The sequence below is a fragment of the Hippocampus zosterae genome, chromosome 6 (genome assembly GCF_025434085.1).
Source record: "Hippocampus zosterae strain Florida chromosome 6, ASM2543408v3, whole genome shotgun sequence".
NCBI classification, from domain to species: domain Eukaryota; kingdom Metazoa; phylum Chordata; class Actinopteri; order Syngnathiformes; family Syngnathidae; genus Hippocampus; species Hippocampus zosterae.
In genome coordinates, this window is record NC_067456.1 from 8,864,010 (window position 1) to 8,878,292 (window position 14,283).

General features: G+C 43.0%; 1 protein-coding gene across 1 annotated transcript; it reads right to left on the reverse strand.

Moving 5' to 3' along the window:
* Positions 1 to 93: 93 nt before the first annotated feature.
* hsd17b4 (hydroxysteroid (17-beta) dehydrogenase 4) lies at positions 94 to 14,275 on the reverse strand. The gene is made up of 25 exons (XM_052068069.1): positions 14,107 to 14,275; positions 13,599 to 13,652; positions 12,373 to 12,480; positions 11,841 to 11,900; positions 11,577 to 11,598; positions 11,458 to 11,504; positions 10,565 to 10,649; positions 9,869 to 10,056; positions 8,280 to 8,371; positions 8,166 to 8,190; positions 7,908 to 8,036; positions 5,148 to 5,257; positions 4,453 to 4,565; positions 4,257 to 4,380; positions 3,856 to 3,907; positions 3,712 to 3,783; positions 3,543 to 3,646; positions 3,389 to 3,454; positions 3,207 to 3,276; positions 1,953 to 2,059; positions 1,602 to 1,688; positions 1,446 to 1,529; positions 1,236 to 1,377; positions 1,025 to 1,152; positions 94 to 578 (listed from the first exon to the last, which is right to left on the reverse strand). Exons 1-25 carry the CDS (start codon positions 14,156 to 14,158, stop codon positions 489 to 491), a joined length of 2,211 nt encoding a protein of 736 aa, XP_051924029.1. The 5' UTR covers positions 14,159 to 14,275; the 3' UTR covers positions 94 to 488.
* Positions 14,276 to 14,283: the final 8 nt, after the last annotated feature.

Below are 14,283 nucleotides of genomic sequence, written 5' to 3' on the forward strand. Positions count from 1 at the left end.
TTCCTGTCAGGATCACTTCCACAAATCCATTTCTTTCAGTGTTTAGTGTGCTTCTAGAGGAAGGAAAAAATAAGACAGACATCTGCCTGGGAATCAATATCTGACAGTTTAATTGCACGTGAAGGTCGGTCCATAAATCCATCCAAGGGGACTAACGAGTTCAATTGCACAGATCTTCTGACTTGATTTATATGGATCTCAGATAACAGGCCATTGTTTTTTAACTAGGCAACCACCTTCAGGAAATAACTATCAGGGAAGAGGGAATCATCATCAAATCCTCAGAGGGTGATATTAATTTATGAATGCATTTATTACTACATCTTATGAGCATTTTTAGAACCGTTCCATTCAGGTTTTGCATTTCAAATTTCACGACAGCGTATAACAAATTCTCCCGTAGGCAGCATATGGTGTTGACTAGCAAGATAAATTGGGAATCCCTCCCTCCCCCTCCCTGTGGGCGGGCCGACTCTTGTAGGAGGTGCTCACAGTCGGGCGTGATCCTTCAGGATGACCTCCAACTTCTGACCCAGCATGATGTTCCCTCGAATCTTGAGCTTGCCTGAGAAGAATGCCTACGTAACGGACAAAAACATTTCAACCCTCCCCAAACTCAGAATATTTGTACAAAATGTCTTAACAAGGAAGCTGAAGGTTCATTAATTCTAGAGGCGAGTCTTGCGCTACATGGAAGCACAACACTTTCAAGGCGGACTTCAGTGTTTCAAAACATTTTTAAGTGCATTCCATTATTTTGCCGATAAAAGTTAACATTTCACCCAATTTCATTTCCTCCAGATTCCCCCTGCAGCATTTACAGCTCTTCACAAAAACAAAGGCTCTTTCTTACACACACACACACACACACACAATATACTTAACTCATTCACTCCCAAAGACGTTTCTAAATGTCTTTTCAGAATTGGCTGGTACTGAATGAGTTAATTAATGACCCTGAAATATCCATATATTTGGACCCTACTCGTAAGTCAAGTTACCAGTGTACTGTGCTCATTCGTACCTTCTGAGGGTTGAGTTTGTCTTGCACCAGCTCCATGAAGTCTTCATCTGACGCAGTGAAAGTCACATCAGCCTTCCCGCTGGAGGCACCGCGATGTAGCGTGCCGCTCCCGTTCTTCAGATCGATTGCTAGAGGACGATAGGAAGTCCCATTTTCAAACCCGATGTGTTTGAGGTACATCCGCAGAGCCGTAGTGCCTAAGTCCACTCACTCCACTCCGCAACGTTCTTGCCGTCTTTGGTGATTTCCCAGCTAAAGATGGCGTTGACCTTGTTGACCAGCTCGCCACCAGACTCTTGGATGCGGCGGCCGATCTCTGCGAACACCAGATCGCTCCGAAGCCCCGCCCTCTCCTACACCATCCAAAGAAGAAGTCGTTGCCTTCTTTTAAAAGAAATAGTAAGGATTCACACACTCACACCTGAGGAAGACCGGGAGATATGCCGGCCGGTTCGTGTAAATCGACATAAGCGCCAGAAAGCGCCACAGCGCCGGTCTCCTTTACCTGGAAAAGACAAAAGGGCTGTAAGAAGCTGAGTGATATTCAAGTGTTTGGACCGAAATGATCCATACTGACTTTACACTGAATGTGAACTCTGCTGCCTTCCTTCCACATCTCTGTCTGCAGAGACTGACCCGGTATTACTGGCTTCACAAAGCGGACCTGTGGACAGGCACAGAACTAATCTTTAAGAAAAGAAAAGGGACTTGACAAATTTGCTTGATAGTCAAGAGAAAATAGAATTTTTAGAAAATGCAGTCGCAGCCTTAGTTAATACCACATCTAGAAACCAAAAATAAACTGTTTGTTGATTACCTTTCATTAGACCAGATTATTTTACTAGCAAAAAAAATCTGAAAATGGTTATTGTCGCAACTTACTATGTGATTCCCACCACAAAGCATTGTGACTGAAATCAATACAAACCTTAATGGCCTTGAATCTGGAGGGGTCGTTGCCAGCAAATTGCTTGAGGACGTGTCTCGCAGCGAAGCCAAATGAACACAAGCCGTGCAGGATGGGTGACTGGAAGCCTGACCAGACATTTCAAAGTAGACATACGAAAAATTGACTTTTTAATGGCTTGTGTGCAAATAGTTGGGTCCCTCGAGTGCCTGCACACGTATTAAATGCTAAAGTAAGCAACAAAATCAATGTTGCTGCCCATTTCTGAAAACGTGTCTGAGCGAGACCTTCTGCCCCACTTTTACACAACAGTAAGGCTAATTTACATAACAGCCCCTGCCCCGTTCCATTGCCCATGACTTGGAAGCGAGGCCGTCTGAAGATGCAGAGCCACTTTCAAACCTGTATTCTTCTTGCCAAACCACATTGTGTGAAACGCTATCATGTATAAACACCCACAACTCCAACAGCTATGACGAGCCATCAATCATGTGGAAGCCAAAAGGTAAGCAGAGCTGCATGTGTTTGTTAAATTTTTTGGGGAGGCACAGATTAGTTTAGGTAAAACGGTATCACCGTCTGATAAAAGCCATGAACTGCTGCCTCAATGAGATGAAATGCCCGACTTGCCTTTATGACTCACCATTGGCCCAGCTGTATCCAGGGCAATGTACACTGTCGGTCACTTAAGAGAAAGGGCCGCCCTCAAAATACCAACAAATTTCAGCAAGACAATCAAGGTGTGTAAAGTCTAAGATGATTGTGATCTTTGGTGTATTTTGAACAAAGTATGTTGTTAGACCGGGCGGCCCGATGGTCCAGTGGTCGGTTAGCGCGTCGACCTCACAGTGCAGAGATAACAGGTTTAATTCCAGCTCCGGCTTCCCTGTGGAGAGCTTGCGTGTTCTGCCTGCGTGGGTTTTCTCCGGGTACTCCGGTTTCCTTCCACATTCCAAAAACATGCGTGGCAGGCTGATTGAACACTCCAAATTGTCACTAGGGGAGTGTGAATGTGGATGGTTGTTCGTCTCTGTGTGCCCTGCGATTGGCTGGCAACCGATTCAGGGTGTCCCCCGCCTACTGCCCAAAGAGAGCTAGGATAGGCTCCAGCACGACCCTTGTGAGGATAAGCGGTCGGAAAATGGATGGATGGATGGATGTTGTTAGACATGTTAGGGAGTTGGAACGTTTTTGAAATTGTGTGTGGTGGGGTAGACATCTCCTTTAAAACAAATCAATGTAAGATTGAACATCCTTGAGCAATTCAAGTCTTACCTCCCATGGCAGCAAAGCTGGGATCAATGTGGAGGGGGTTCCAGTCCCCGCTCAGACGGTACAAGGCTGCCTAGGAGTCAGGAGATGAGAGTCATAAATCATAATCCAGGAGACATCTACATTAACAAGGCCTGGGAATCACTCCGACACGTGTTTTCACATTTGATTTGCTGCTTCTTCACCTGGTCGTTGGTGGTGGAATCAACCAGCACGACGTCCGGCGCTCGCTGAGGCGGCTGCACAAGAGCCTGCGGGGTTTATGCAACACAGCGGGAAGCGCCATTAATATTCCTCATGTCTTATTGTGTTGTCATAAAAACACAGAATTTAACACACTTTGGCTTTCTCTGATGTTCTTTTGCCTCCGAAGCCTCCGGCGCCGACCACAAACACAGAAAACTGGTTGAAGCAGAGCAGCTCGGTGCCGCTGTATGTGTTCACTAAGAAAGGAGGGAAAAGGACTTTTCGTAGCAGTGAGGATCATAATCGGGCAGGACTCGCTCACCGTCGAGGAGAATGACTGCCCCAGAGCCTTTGTCCAGCACGTCTGCAATGGTGGCCTCTGAAGTCAGTTGTCCTTAAAGCAAAAAAAAAAACTCAAAGATTTGACTGTTTTTAGGGGTTAAGTTCGAAGTTGAGTGTTCCATACCGGAGGTGGGAAGAGGTTTGTAGAGCTCTAGATACTGCTCGCCATGTAACACCTAATACATGACATACAGTAGATACATGATGGTTAAAACATGAACAGAGGATATAGATCAACTCCAATCCAGATATTTTGAAAAACTCTTCACGTGTAATGTGCCAAAATAATTCAAAGCACCATCAGAAATGCATACTTCACAAGAGCTTAGTTCCGTGAGTTTTTCTTTTTTAACCTATGGCTCATGACTTGAGTGACAGCTACAAATGTTAGAAATAAAATGTTTGTTAAATTGTACCATTTCAATATTTCTTCTTACATTTGTATGGCTGAAGAGTGTGAAAATGTGAACATTGAATTCACTGATTGCTTCACATACCGCAAGTGGTGGAAAGTGTTTTCCTCACCTGTGTAAAGTCAATGTTGAGTCCAGGCACCGAGCTCAGGCCACCATCCATCATGGCTGCCTGGGAAGGAATGACCCCGAAGGTTGGGAGGCAGCTAAAGTCCGGATGGCCTTCGTAGAGGAACCTAGAGGGAAAAAAACAATACAGTCATCATTGTTTCATTGAATACATCAGCTAAATAGCAGTAATCACACACCTGAGGTTGTCGGGGTCTTTGGTGGACATGCCCACGCCAAGCGCATACAGGATGCACTGTATGTGCGAGAAGCTGAACGTTGTCGCTGGAAGTTTTTGTCCCACTGCTGCAGTCTAATACAAAGAGAAGAGACGTTTGGATGTTCATGCATTGAGCCTCGCTGCCTTACAGTGACATGCATTCCTTCCCGTCTTTTGGCACATTCACGAAAAAGGTTCTGAACTCAACCAATTATAAAATCAGGTTTCCTGGGAACCCCTTGCGGCCAACCGCTTCATTAGTTTCATTACTGGCCGCCGTCTCGGCTTTTTTTGTTCACGTTGACGGATGTGACTGCTGCCGCTTTGCACAATGGTGACCAGCAACCGCGTGACTAGCGCTCCAAAGCGCTCCCTGCTACGTTTTTAATTAAGACCGCCATGGAGTGCAGGCATCGGCGACGCGCTGCCTTTCAGCTTCGTGTTAAATATCGGACCACAGTAATGAATCATTTATGTGCTTGGCCACACACACGCGTTCACATCGCTTTCTATACAATCCAATAGGCCTTGAACAACAGTGAAAGCTAGAGATGAGAAAAACATTTCTATTCTTCTTGAAATTGATCATTTTAGTGTGCTGCAAACTTTGTACAACCCTGAAGAGCGAAGTCACATTTTTACGCTAATACTCCATTATAAGCTTCTTCTACTCACAATGTTGCTGCCGGAGGAAGAGGATGCAGCAGGGGCAGAGGTCTGGCCGGCGACAACCTCCTGTCCCAAGTCCACCTTGGACAGTACGCTCACCATGGACTGGAGTGATTCTGAGAAAAAGGTGAGCGAAAGGAGGGGCAAATCCGGGTTAAGGTGACTGGTATTCTTATTTCTCTGTTATAAATTGTGTCCGACGTGAGATGGTAGTCATGATTCAAATCTGGGTTGACATTACAGCAGACCTTTGCAAATTCACAGATTCATGTTTTTTTGTTTGTACAGTTAAGACTTTAAAAAAAGTCTGAAAACTATTTTCTAAAATAAAATACTAGTGACGGTCTGTATTGTTTTGCAGTGTCTCTTGGAGACGTCAAACAGTTACTGTTAGCCAGTCCCAAAAAACAAAACGCAACAATTTTGTTTTTGCTCCCATTTTTCATAATCTTAACTCAAATATTTCACACAAGTTAAAAATTATACCTCAACGTTTGGAAGCAAACCTCGAAAAGACTGCATGTAACTGTATCACACTTAAAAGTGGAATACAATTAAACTGTACTTGGCAAACTTATTGTACTCGATTTTTTTAAATTGAAGCTACTGTAACTATCTACAGGAAATAAATATGGCTTCTGTGCTAAAGATTTTAGTCCACGTTTTTCAACCATAAAGAGCCCATTTTCATCCGATGATGGTCTGTAATGTGACATTATCATGAAAGACCGACAAACCAAAATATATCAAATAAATCTAATGACTATTATTATCAAACATTGTGTTTTATGGGAATGAACAAACAACCTCTTGAGTTGGACAAATTCTAATCTTTCTTAAATCAAGGTGTATGCATTTTCCCCCCTCTCTGTCCAATGATTTATCAATACGATTAAACATTTCAGTGCAACTAGGAAATAGAACAAAGGGAAACTGCTTCAGGGCTGAATTTTAAAAAAAAAATCTCCGAAATCAGAGTTAAAGTAGGGCCGTCGCCTATTGGCAGGTAGTTATAGCAACAAGGTTGGCTAATAAGCTAGAAATGAGGAGGCGGGACAAAGCCATACTAATGAGAGCGGCTAGCTCCCGTTGGGGCCGCCACCCCCGTGCGATTCGACGCAAAACGGCGCCGTCCTCGTTGCCAATGCATAACCCAGAGGAATGGAGAAGGCGGAGAAAAGTAACGCTAAATGATAATTACAACAGTAATTTTGTATGACTCACTCCAACTACTCACCTCGACGTGTTTTTCTCTCCACTTTTTTTTTGACCTCTAGCCACAGATCTTCTCACTCTACCGGAGGCTAACTCAGGAGGAATACAGATGAGTGGCTAGCAAATGGTTTGGGTTTCGATTTTACACTTGACAAATGTGCTGGTGTGTATTTTGGCGCTTCCCTGCCTATAAAAATAACATCCATTTTATGACATTTTTGACTGTGATAATAGAGGCTGGTGTTTTATAGCAAATCTGCCCATCAATACAGTATACCTTATCTACCAATATACCTTGCTTCACTGTTCCACTCTCACCACTGCCAATACCGATCCAGATCTTTCTCTGGATCCTATCCTGTTGTTCGCTATCAAGTTGTTGATAATGTATCTTGGAATTACCTAATGAACTAGGAAAGAATATATTTAATGTATATTATGACTCACATAACAACACCTAACAATGCAATACATGCTTCTTGGTTTAGTGAACTGGCTTATTTTCTTTGTTATTGAAATTTTTTGGGGTCAAATCGATTCAGATACGCGCGCACACACACACATACACAAAATGCATCCATCAGGCCCCAAAGCCAAATCTTTTGTTTCAGAACAATGAAACATCGTGACTTTTAACTGTGATAAAAGTGGCTGGTAGTTGCTTTATCTAGTAGTGAAGTTAGTAAATGAGACTTTCAATGACCTTGAGAGAAAACTGTCATACGGCCTTCACTATTTAAAAAAAAACATAGTCAAGACATTTCTCATCACACGATTAAGAAGTTGAATTTTTTAATTTTCATAAATTGTATTTATTGTTTTTTAATCTGATGGGATGTAATTTCAGTGCAGTAATAACCCCCTTACACAGTGATTGCAAAACGGGTGCATCAGAATCATAGCAGTTGCTGCAAGTACCGGTATATGAGAATTTATTCATTCATACAGTGAAATGGCATCCGTCACTAATTAGGTGGTATCAGTCCCAGCGTCAGGTGTCATTTAATACTTTCATGAGTGGTTGCCGGAACTTCCTCCCCTGCCCCGGGATTCCCTTGAACACAGGTACTGCTTTTCCCAAGGCAGAAAATTGCCTTGGTAGAATTCGCAGCATTCTGTGTCAGTGCTGTTTAAACAGCCATCCCGGGTGGGCGCAAAATAAATAAATAAAATTTACAAATGTGACATGCTTGCTTTCACTGGAGATTCTGACTGCCTGGCAATTGTAGTCAGTTGGGCCTTTTTCCTAGAATCATTGAGGATAGGTGGGTGTCTGTTGTTCAATCGTCCCTGATAAATCTTTGCCTCCGTTAAGGCTCTGAGACCACTTTTGCCAAAGCGGAAAATGGACAAGGTTGACTTTGTCTGCCATGTCACCGCTGCTTCTCTAGAATACTCAGACTGGAGTGGAGAAAAAAAAATGTGTATTTTACAAGCAGCGTACCATTTCAGAATTGAAGCAGTGGAGGGGCACTTCTTCCCCTTCTATTTGTGCTACAGTCATACTTATAACCTTCCAGCGCATGTCACTGGTGCCACAAAATCACTGACCTTGTATTGAAATGGGCTTGGTTGAGTCTGTAAAATCACAAACTTTGTCCCACTGATCCCTGACAGCCTCAGGAGTCATGGGCTGGTTTCTCTGTCTGGTGATGCAGCCCTGAGTTCTCTCCCAGCGCACTGAAAAAACACACACGAACATTAAGAGGTCATTTTTAAAAAATGCCGGAAAGCATAAATCTGGTGGTGGTTCTTGGGGCTAATTAATAACAGATGTAGAGCGACATGACTAAAAACACAAAGACTCACATTTGCCAATCCAGCCTGCACCAACCTGCAAGCAAATGAGTCATCAGAGAAACGTTGGAACATGTTTGTGCCATCTTTCATTTATCAGTGGGAGTGAGACATCACTGCGAATACCTCAAAGAGTCCTCCATTTTCTTGGCATTGCTCGTGACAGAGCCACAGCACCATGGGAGCCACGTACTCCGGCTTCAGCGCCGCCACCAGATCTAAATCAAACAAATGTAGATGAAAGGAAGAAGAATACCACAGCCTTGTTGTGATCACTTCACTTCACTGCTCACAACACGTATTAGGGCAGAGCAGTGCGCAGAAATAGCAGCTAGTTGTCGAGCTACGTTACCATTGGCATCGTTTTAAGAGTTAGTCATGCACAACCATGCAAATGAAAAATGTGGTCATGGTTGTGAAGAGCTACTTGTTCACTCATGGAGTATGTATAGTCTCTAGGAGTGCTTCTCAAAGTGCCACCTAAAGTACCACCATCATGACCAACATTACAATACAGTAGCGTAGTAGGCCTAAGTCTTCATTTTAAAAAATAGGTTTTATTCTCCCAAAAGTATATTTAATATTTAAATAACTGTTTTCGTTGACTTCTGCTTACAAAACTGCTTATTTGTTGTGTGTGTACTAAAAAGGCAATTATACATTGAGATGGTTTTGTGCACAAGTTTTTAACTAGAATGTGGTCCATGACTAAAATTTGTTTGACGCCCTTCATCCTGAGTACATTTTTTCAATGTGTCCGTTTGCTTTTTTCCCTGCAATAAGGTTTGTCGTTTTTAGGCCAGAAGTGCAGAACCTCAGGCAGTGGGTGCCGTTTATCATACCGGTAGGGCATTTGGTCCAGGCCACCATGCAATGTCAAAAAACTAAAACCACAAAGGAACTGAAATGAAAATGCCAAAAGTGTTTTTTTTTTTGTTTTTTGTTTTTCATTAATTTAGTAGAAAAGTGTGGATTAGTTGCTGGCGCATCTGCATCATGGTTAAGAGATCCTTGGGTTTGAATCTTAGCTTGGGCTCCCCTCTGCGGAGTTTTGCATTGGTGGCTTTTCTTTAAGTCGTGCAGCTCCCCCAATGTTCCAGATATATAGGTTCATTGAAGTTTCGTAATTGTCCATAGGTTGGAACACGTATGGCTTTAAGTGCCCTGCGACCAGCCCGGGCCTCTTGCCCTGAGTCAGCTGGGATCGGCTGCATCTCAGCCAGGACTTTAAATGAGGCCAAGCACTATAGAAAATGGCTAGATTTAGTATAGCCCAATTAATATGACTCTAGCATTGGGGCCAAAACCCAGCATACGGACGGAGCAACATGACTCCTGTATATTGCGCAAGAGCGACAACAGACTGGCCGACAAAAATGCAAGGACAATAAACGAATCGAAATTGCCGATTTTAAAAGCAGATTGACGTCAACACACAATAGATGTGCCTGAAAGTAATTCATTTGATGGTTATGCTGGCTTGGAATATGAAGAGGCATATCTCTCTTGTTACCATGGTGACTGTGGATCAGCATTTTATTTTAACAGACCAGCCTAGCCAGTTCAAATTAAATTTCTCATTAATTCCCCTCCTAAGAAATGATGGGGGGGGGGACTAAATATCCTCATAGCATCAAACTTTGGCTATTACAGGGGCGTACAACAGTTCAGATATGATTTTTCACACACATTCTAAGTTAACTGTGTCTGCTTACCTGGAGGCATGACGGACTCAGTGAGGCGCGAGCCAGCTAAAGGAGCGATGGTGTTGCAGTGGATGTTATAATTGCGCCCCTCAATGGCCAGCGTGTTGGACAGGCCTAGCAGGCCCAGTTTGGCGGCGCTGTAGTTGGCTTGGCCGAAGTTGCCGTAGATACCCGCAGCTGAAGTCGTCATGATGATTCTTGGGTGGCGTTAATGCATCATGGCAGCCATCACATGGGAGTCAATAGGGGAACGTTTGGAAATGACGCATGACAAGATAGACGAGGGAGCCGAGGGCAAACCATTAGAAAAGAGAAAACTTCGACTCCATACCAAATACTAAAATTATTGTTCAAGACTCCTTGAGGTTTTTTTTTTTGGGGGGGGGGGCACATGAATCACCACTGATTCAGTTAAAGGACTATTCAGGTCAACCCAAAAGCCGCATAGCCACATTAACACTTTTTTTTTTTGCTGCTCTGATTTGCATATCCATATCTAATGTGCTGTCTGAGCCTTTTATGCAGATTCCTTTTTCTCGTAACACCGTGAAGCCAACTGAGCAATGAGCACACCACATTCAGGAGCATCAAGCAACCGATTTATGTTTTACTACCTGAGGCTCTAAACTCGCTCGAGTCTGTCTTGGCACCGCGGTGCTCTGTAAGGAGAGGGGTTGTGGACCCCTGCGCGTGTGCATATCTTACCTGCCAAACTTTTGCTTCTTCATGTGATTCCAGGCAGCGCGGGTCACCAAAAAGGAGCCTCGCAGGTGAACTCTGTGAATGAGGTCTGGAAACAATTTGAAATGGTCTTAAAATACAAACTAAAAAAAGTGTGCAGCAATTTACCACCATGGAAATTGTCCATTCATGAGTTAAATTGTGAAATATAATCCCTAATTGCGCTATTGAGCTACTTTTTTTTCATGACTGATTTCCAGGGGGTTCTCTTGTTTACACCGTAGTTTTGTTCCTATGGCGATGATGTACCTCGACTTTCTACACAAGTCATAATGTGCTGTAATCTACCACTATACTACACTAAATCAGTAGTGACGTCAGAATTACGGGAAATATTTTCATGAAAATCACTTCTGAGCCGAGATGGCCTTCATGGAACAATGTATTGCGTATTTTAGTTTATTGCTAGTTTATTACCTGACCTGAAAAACTGGTAGAGTGAACTGCCATTTTTTCAAAGATCGATACGCATTAGGTGAAAATACATAGACCATATGCCATTTTTTATATAGTTTAACCCATCCACATGCATTAAAACATTTAAACTTAATGAAACACACTTCAAATGTATTATGACACTTTTGAAACGCATTTGAACAAATTACTAGCACAAAAAAAGTTTTAATCATTGTACCTTTTGTAATGTATGCGTGTTAGATTATGCGCCTTGAGGACGAGACCTGGTACGGTGGTGTCACATCAACAAATCTGTATGACTGAGCTGTGGCTGAGATCAGCTTCTGCATGAATGTGCTCAGTCTTTTTTTTAATGTTTGTTTTACTGTCGCTTCTGAAAGGTGCATCAATGACGGCTGTAAACCGAGCACCCCGTGGATGAATTAATTTCGTGACCTTACCCCAATCCAAATCGCTTGTCCTGACGAATGAGCGGTCACGAAGGATCCTTCCAGAGAGTAAAGGGTTGTAAACTGAGCCAGTGATGAAAGAGCTGTTTTTCCACCATAAAATGACTTACCCGGCATTGTTTACGACAATATCTGAAAAACAAGATAATCGATATGAGATTTTGTAGGTACACAAGCGAGGGCTGTCAGAGCTATAAATAAAAACATTAACAACAGATCTATCCCACCACCAATGAGTTTGCCCGCACTGAACCGAACACAACCCAGGAACGGACTCACCCACCAAAAAAAGTAGGTAGGCTAGCCTCGATGAATGTTATTGATCCCCACCTGTTCCCCTCCCGCTCCTGGTCCATTGATTCACACTCACTCACCGATTCTTCCAAACGAGTCCAGCGCCGCTTGAACGAGCTTCTCTCCGTCTTCAACAGAGTCTGTGAGCATGTGAGGCCAAGATGGGGAGGGGAGCTTTAAAAGCAGCTGAGTAGTTTGCTATTAAAACTGACAGTTGCAATAATACGCTCATGAAAAGAATAGACAACAAAACAAGGAAAATCCAATTACCCTGACAAACTGATCCTATTGATTGCGATGCATCACTTTGATTGGTTCAACACTTAATACACACTCTTAATACAGTCTAAACTCTTAAGGTCCAACAGAATCCATGCATGCTCGTTGACCTCCATTTTGTTGATCCAAATCCATCTTCTTCCCCGCAGGAAGTAATTGATATGGGGTCAAATTACCAATCGAAAATTTGCCAAAGAGACAATTTGATTCATCCAATTGATATCTCTGCTCAAAAGAAAATCAGCACCATGAGCTCAAACATAAAGAGATAGAGTGGCTGATAACAGAAGGCAGCCAGAGGACAAGATGGAGGCCGATCCAAAAACTTCTCACCGTAGTTGGCCACTGCCTTTCCTCCCTTGGCTTTTATCTCGTCCACAACCTTATCGGCAGCCGCAGAACTCTTTCCACCCCCTTTGGTGTCTACCCCAAGGTCATTCACTTGAAAGTAGCGAGAGGAGGAAAAGATTAGCAACAAATGAGCAATGAATGCAGTTTTCCGCCAGTGAACGTTTCGCTAAGCCTCGTCACACAGTTCAAGGGCGAGTTATTCGTAGATAGCGGCTATTATTGCAGATGTTTATGGCCGAGGCCTGTGCCTCAATCACTGTGTCAATCAATACAACGCATCCGAATGTGACACCATTGATCCTATTAAACCGACGTTGCGCCATAGGATCAAGTCGAGCTTAGCCATGAACCGTGCGAATGGATATGACTTCACACTCACGATTAATCAAAGGAATAATTGATAGGAAAAAGGGTAGAATTCAACCTTTCTCCCTGTAATATTACAAATTCATTTTCATAAATGACTTTTGTAACATTTAGGCTCTATTCTCACAGAATGACAACTTTTTCTCATTTTATTGAAACTTTATTGCAATATCAGACACAAAATTGCCTCCACACGCGCGCACATACACACACACACCACTCCACAATAAATAGTACACTCCGTGTACCTAGTTAAGTATCGCCAGGAAATATTCTGAGTTCTGAAGAGTGTTCTTGTTATATTATAACCAGATTCTGGTAACATTGAGCATTTTCTTGTAACATTATGTTTTGTTGCTCATAATATAGCGAGGCAGTTGTTGGCTATGGTGAGAAGTGCACTCTCGCCCAGAACTACTTCACATAAGTTGTTGTACTTGACAACAATAACAGCAACCGCGAATCTTCCAACTTTTTTTCCCCTAATCGGTGGCGCTTTAGGATACAACTATTTTCTCCTTAGGGAGGGATGAATTCTAAACTGGTGGTTAAAAGGTTTATACACACTATGTAGACAATATCAGGAACATTCAGAAAACAATTTTGATTTTAGTATTGTGGGATTCTTTGTCAACATTAGGGATGGCAAGGCATTTTTTTTTTGGGGGGGGGCAGCTGCCACCCGTTGCCTCCATGTAAAATCGCCTATGCTGTGATTCTAATAATGACGTGGCCCCAATACTCCTTTGTACAGTATACACATTGATCTTCCAATGTCACAAGTCACCTGAAACATTTTGCATTAAAGGGGATGACTACAGGTGCTATTTATATTTATTTACCTACAACAGAGGCTCCTCTTGCAGCAAAAGCCAGTGCATATTCCTTCCCAAGACCTGCACACAGGAAAAATGAGGGGCTTGTTTGTTTGTTTTAACGCTATCAACACCGTCAGTATTCCTGTTGCTGCAAGTGCCCTTTCACCCACTCGGATCGACTGTACTTTGAATCCCCGTGGCAGACTGGAAGCAAATGTCTTTCGCTGGATTTCCCGAAATAGTTTCGTAAAATGCCAACAACCTCGCATTTAAATAATTCGAGTGCTGTTTTAGCTATAAGGGACTGTTTACTCGTTAGCGCATGAAAGGTTGCAGCAACATAAAACAAAAAAGATCTTAGACAATACAAAATACATGCTTACAGAATCGTGCACTTTAATGTCGTAATCATTCCGATCAGCTGATTAGCATTCCGATGCTATCCACGGTAAATAGAACTGGACGTACAGATTTAGCATCGCTGACAGTCGAGCTATTATGCATTACTTTAATGTTCCCACGGTAATTTTACCTCCTCCTGCACCGGTGACAAGCACAACTCTTCCTTCAAATGACAAAGACATCGCGGTTGCTCTGTGAGTCTTGCCTTCGTCGACTGGACCACTTGACACCTGGGTTCTTTTCCCAGCAGAGTGAACTTTCACAAGTTTCACTTCCGTGATGGGGAAGGGCGGGCTCTGTTGGGACC

Coding starts and splice junctions, on each gene's coding strand:
- hsd17b4 (XM_052068069.1), bottom strand. CDS start 14,158: ATGTCTTTGTCATTTGAAGGAAGAGTTGTGCTTGTCACCGGTGCAGGA. Junction 8,191..8,279: donor AAAATGGAGGACTCTTTGAG/GTATTCGCAGTG, acceptor ATTTGCTTGCAG/GTTGGTGCAGGCTGGATTGG. Junction 4,381..4,452: donor AAAGACCCCGACAACCTCAG/GTGTGTGATTAC, acceptor TTTTCCCTCTAG/GTTCCTCTACGAAGGCCATC.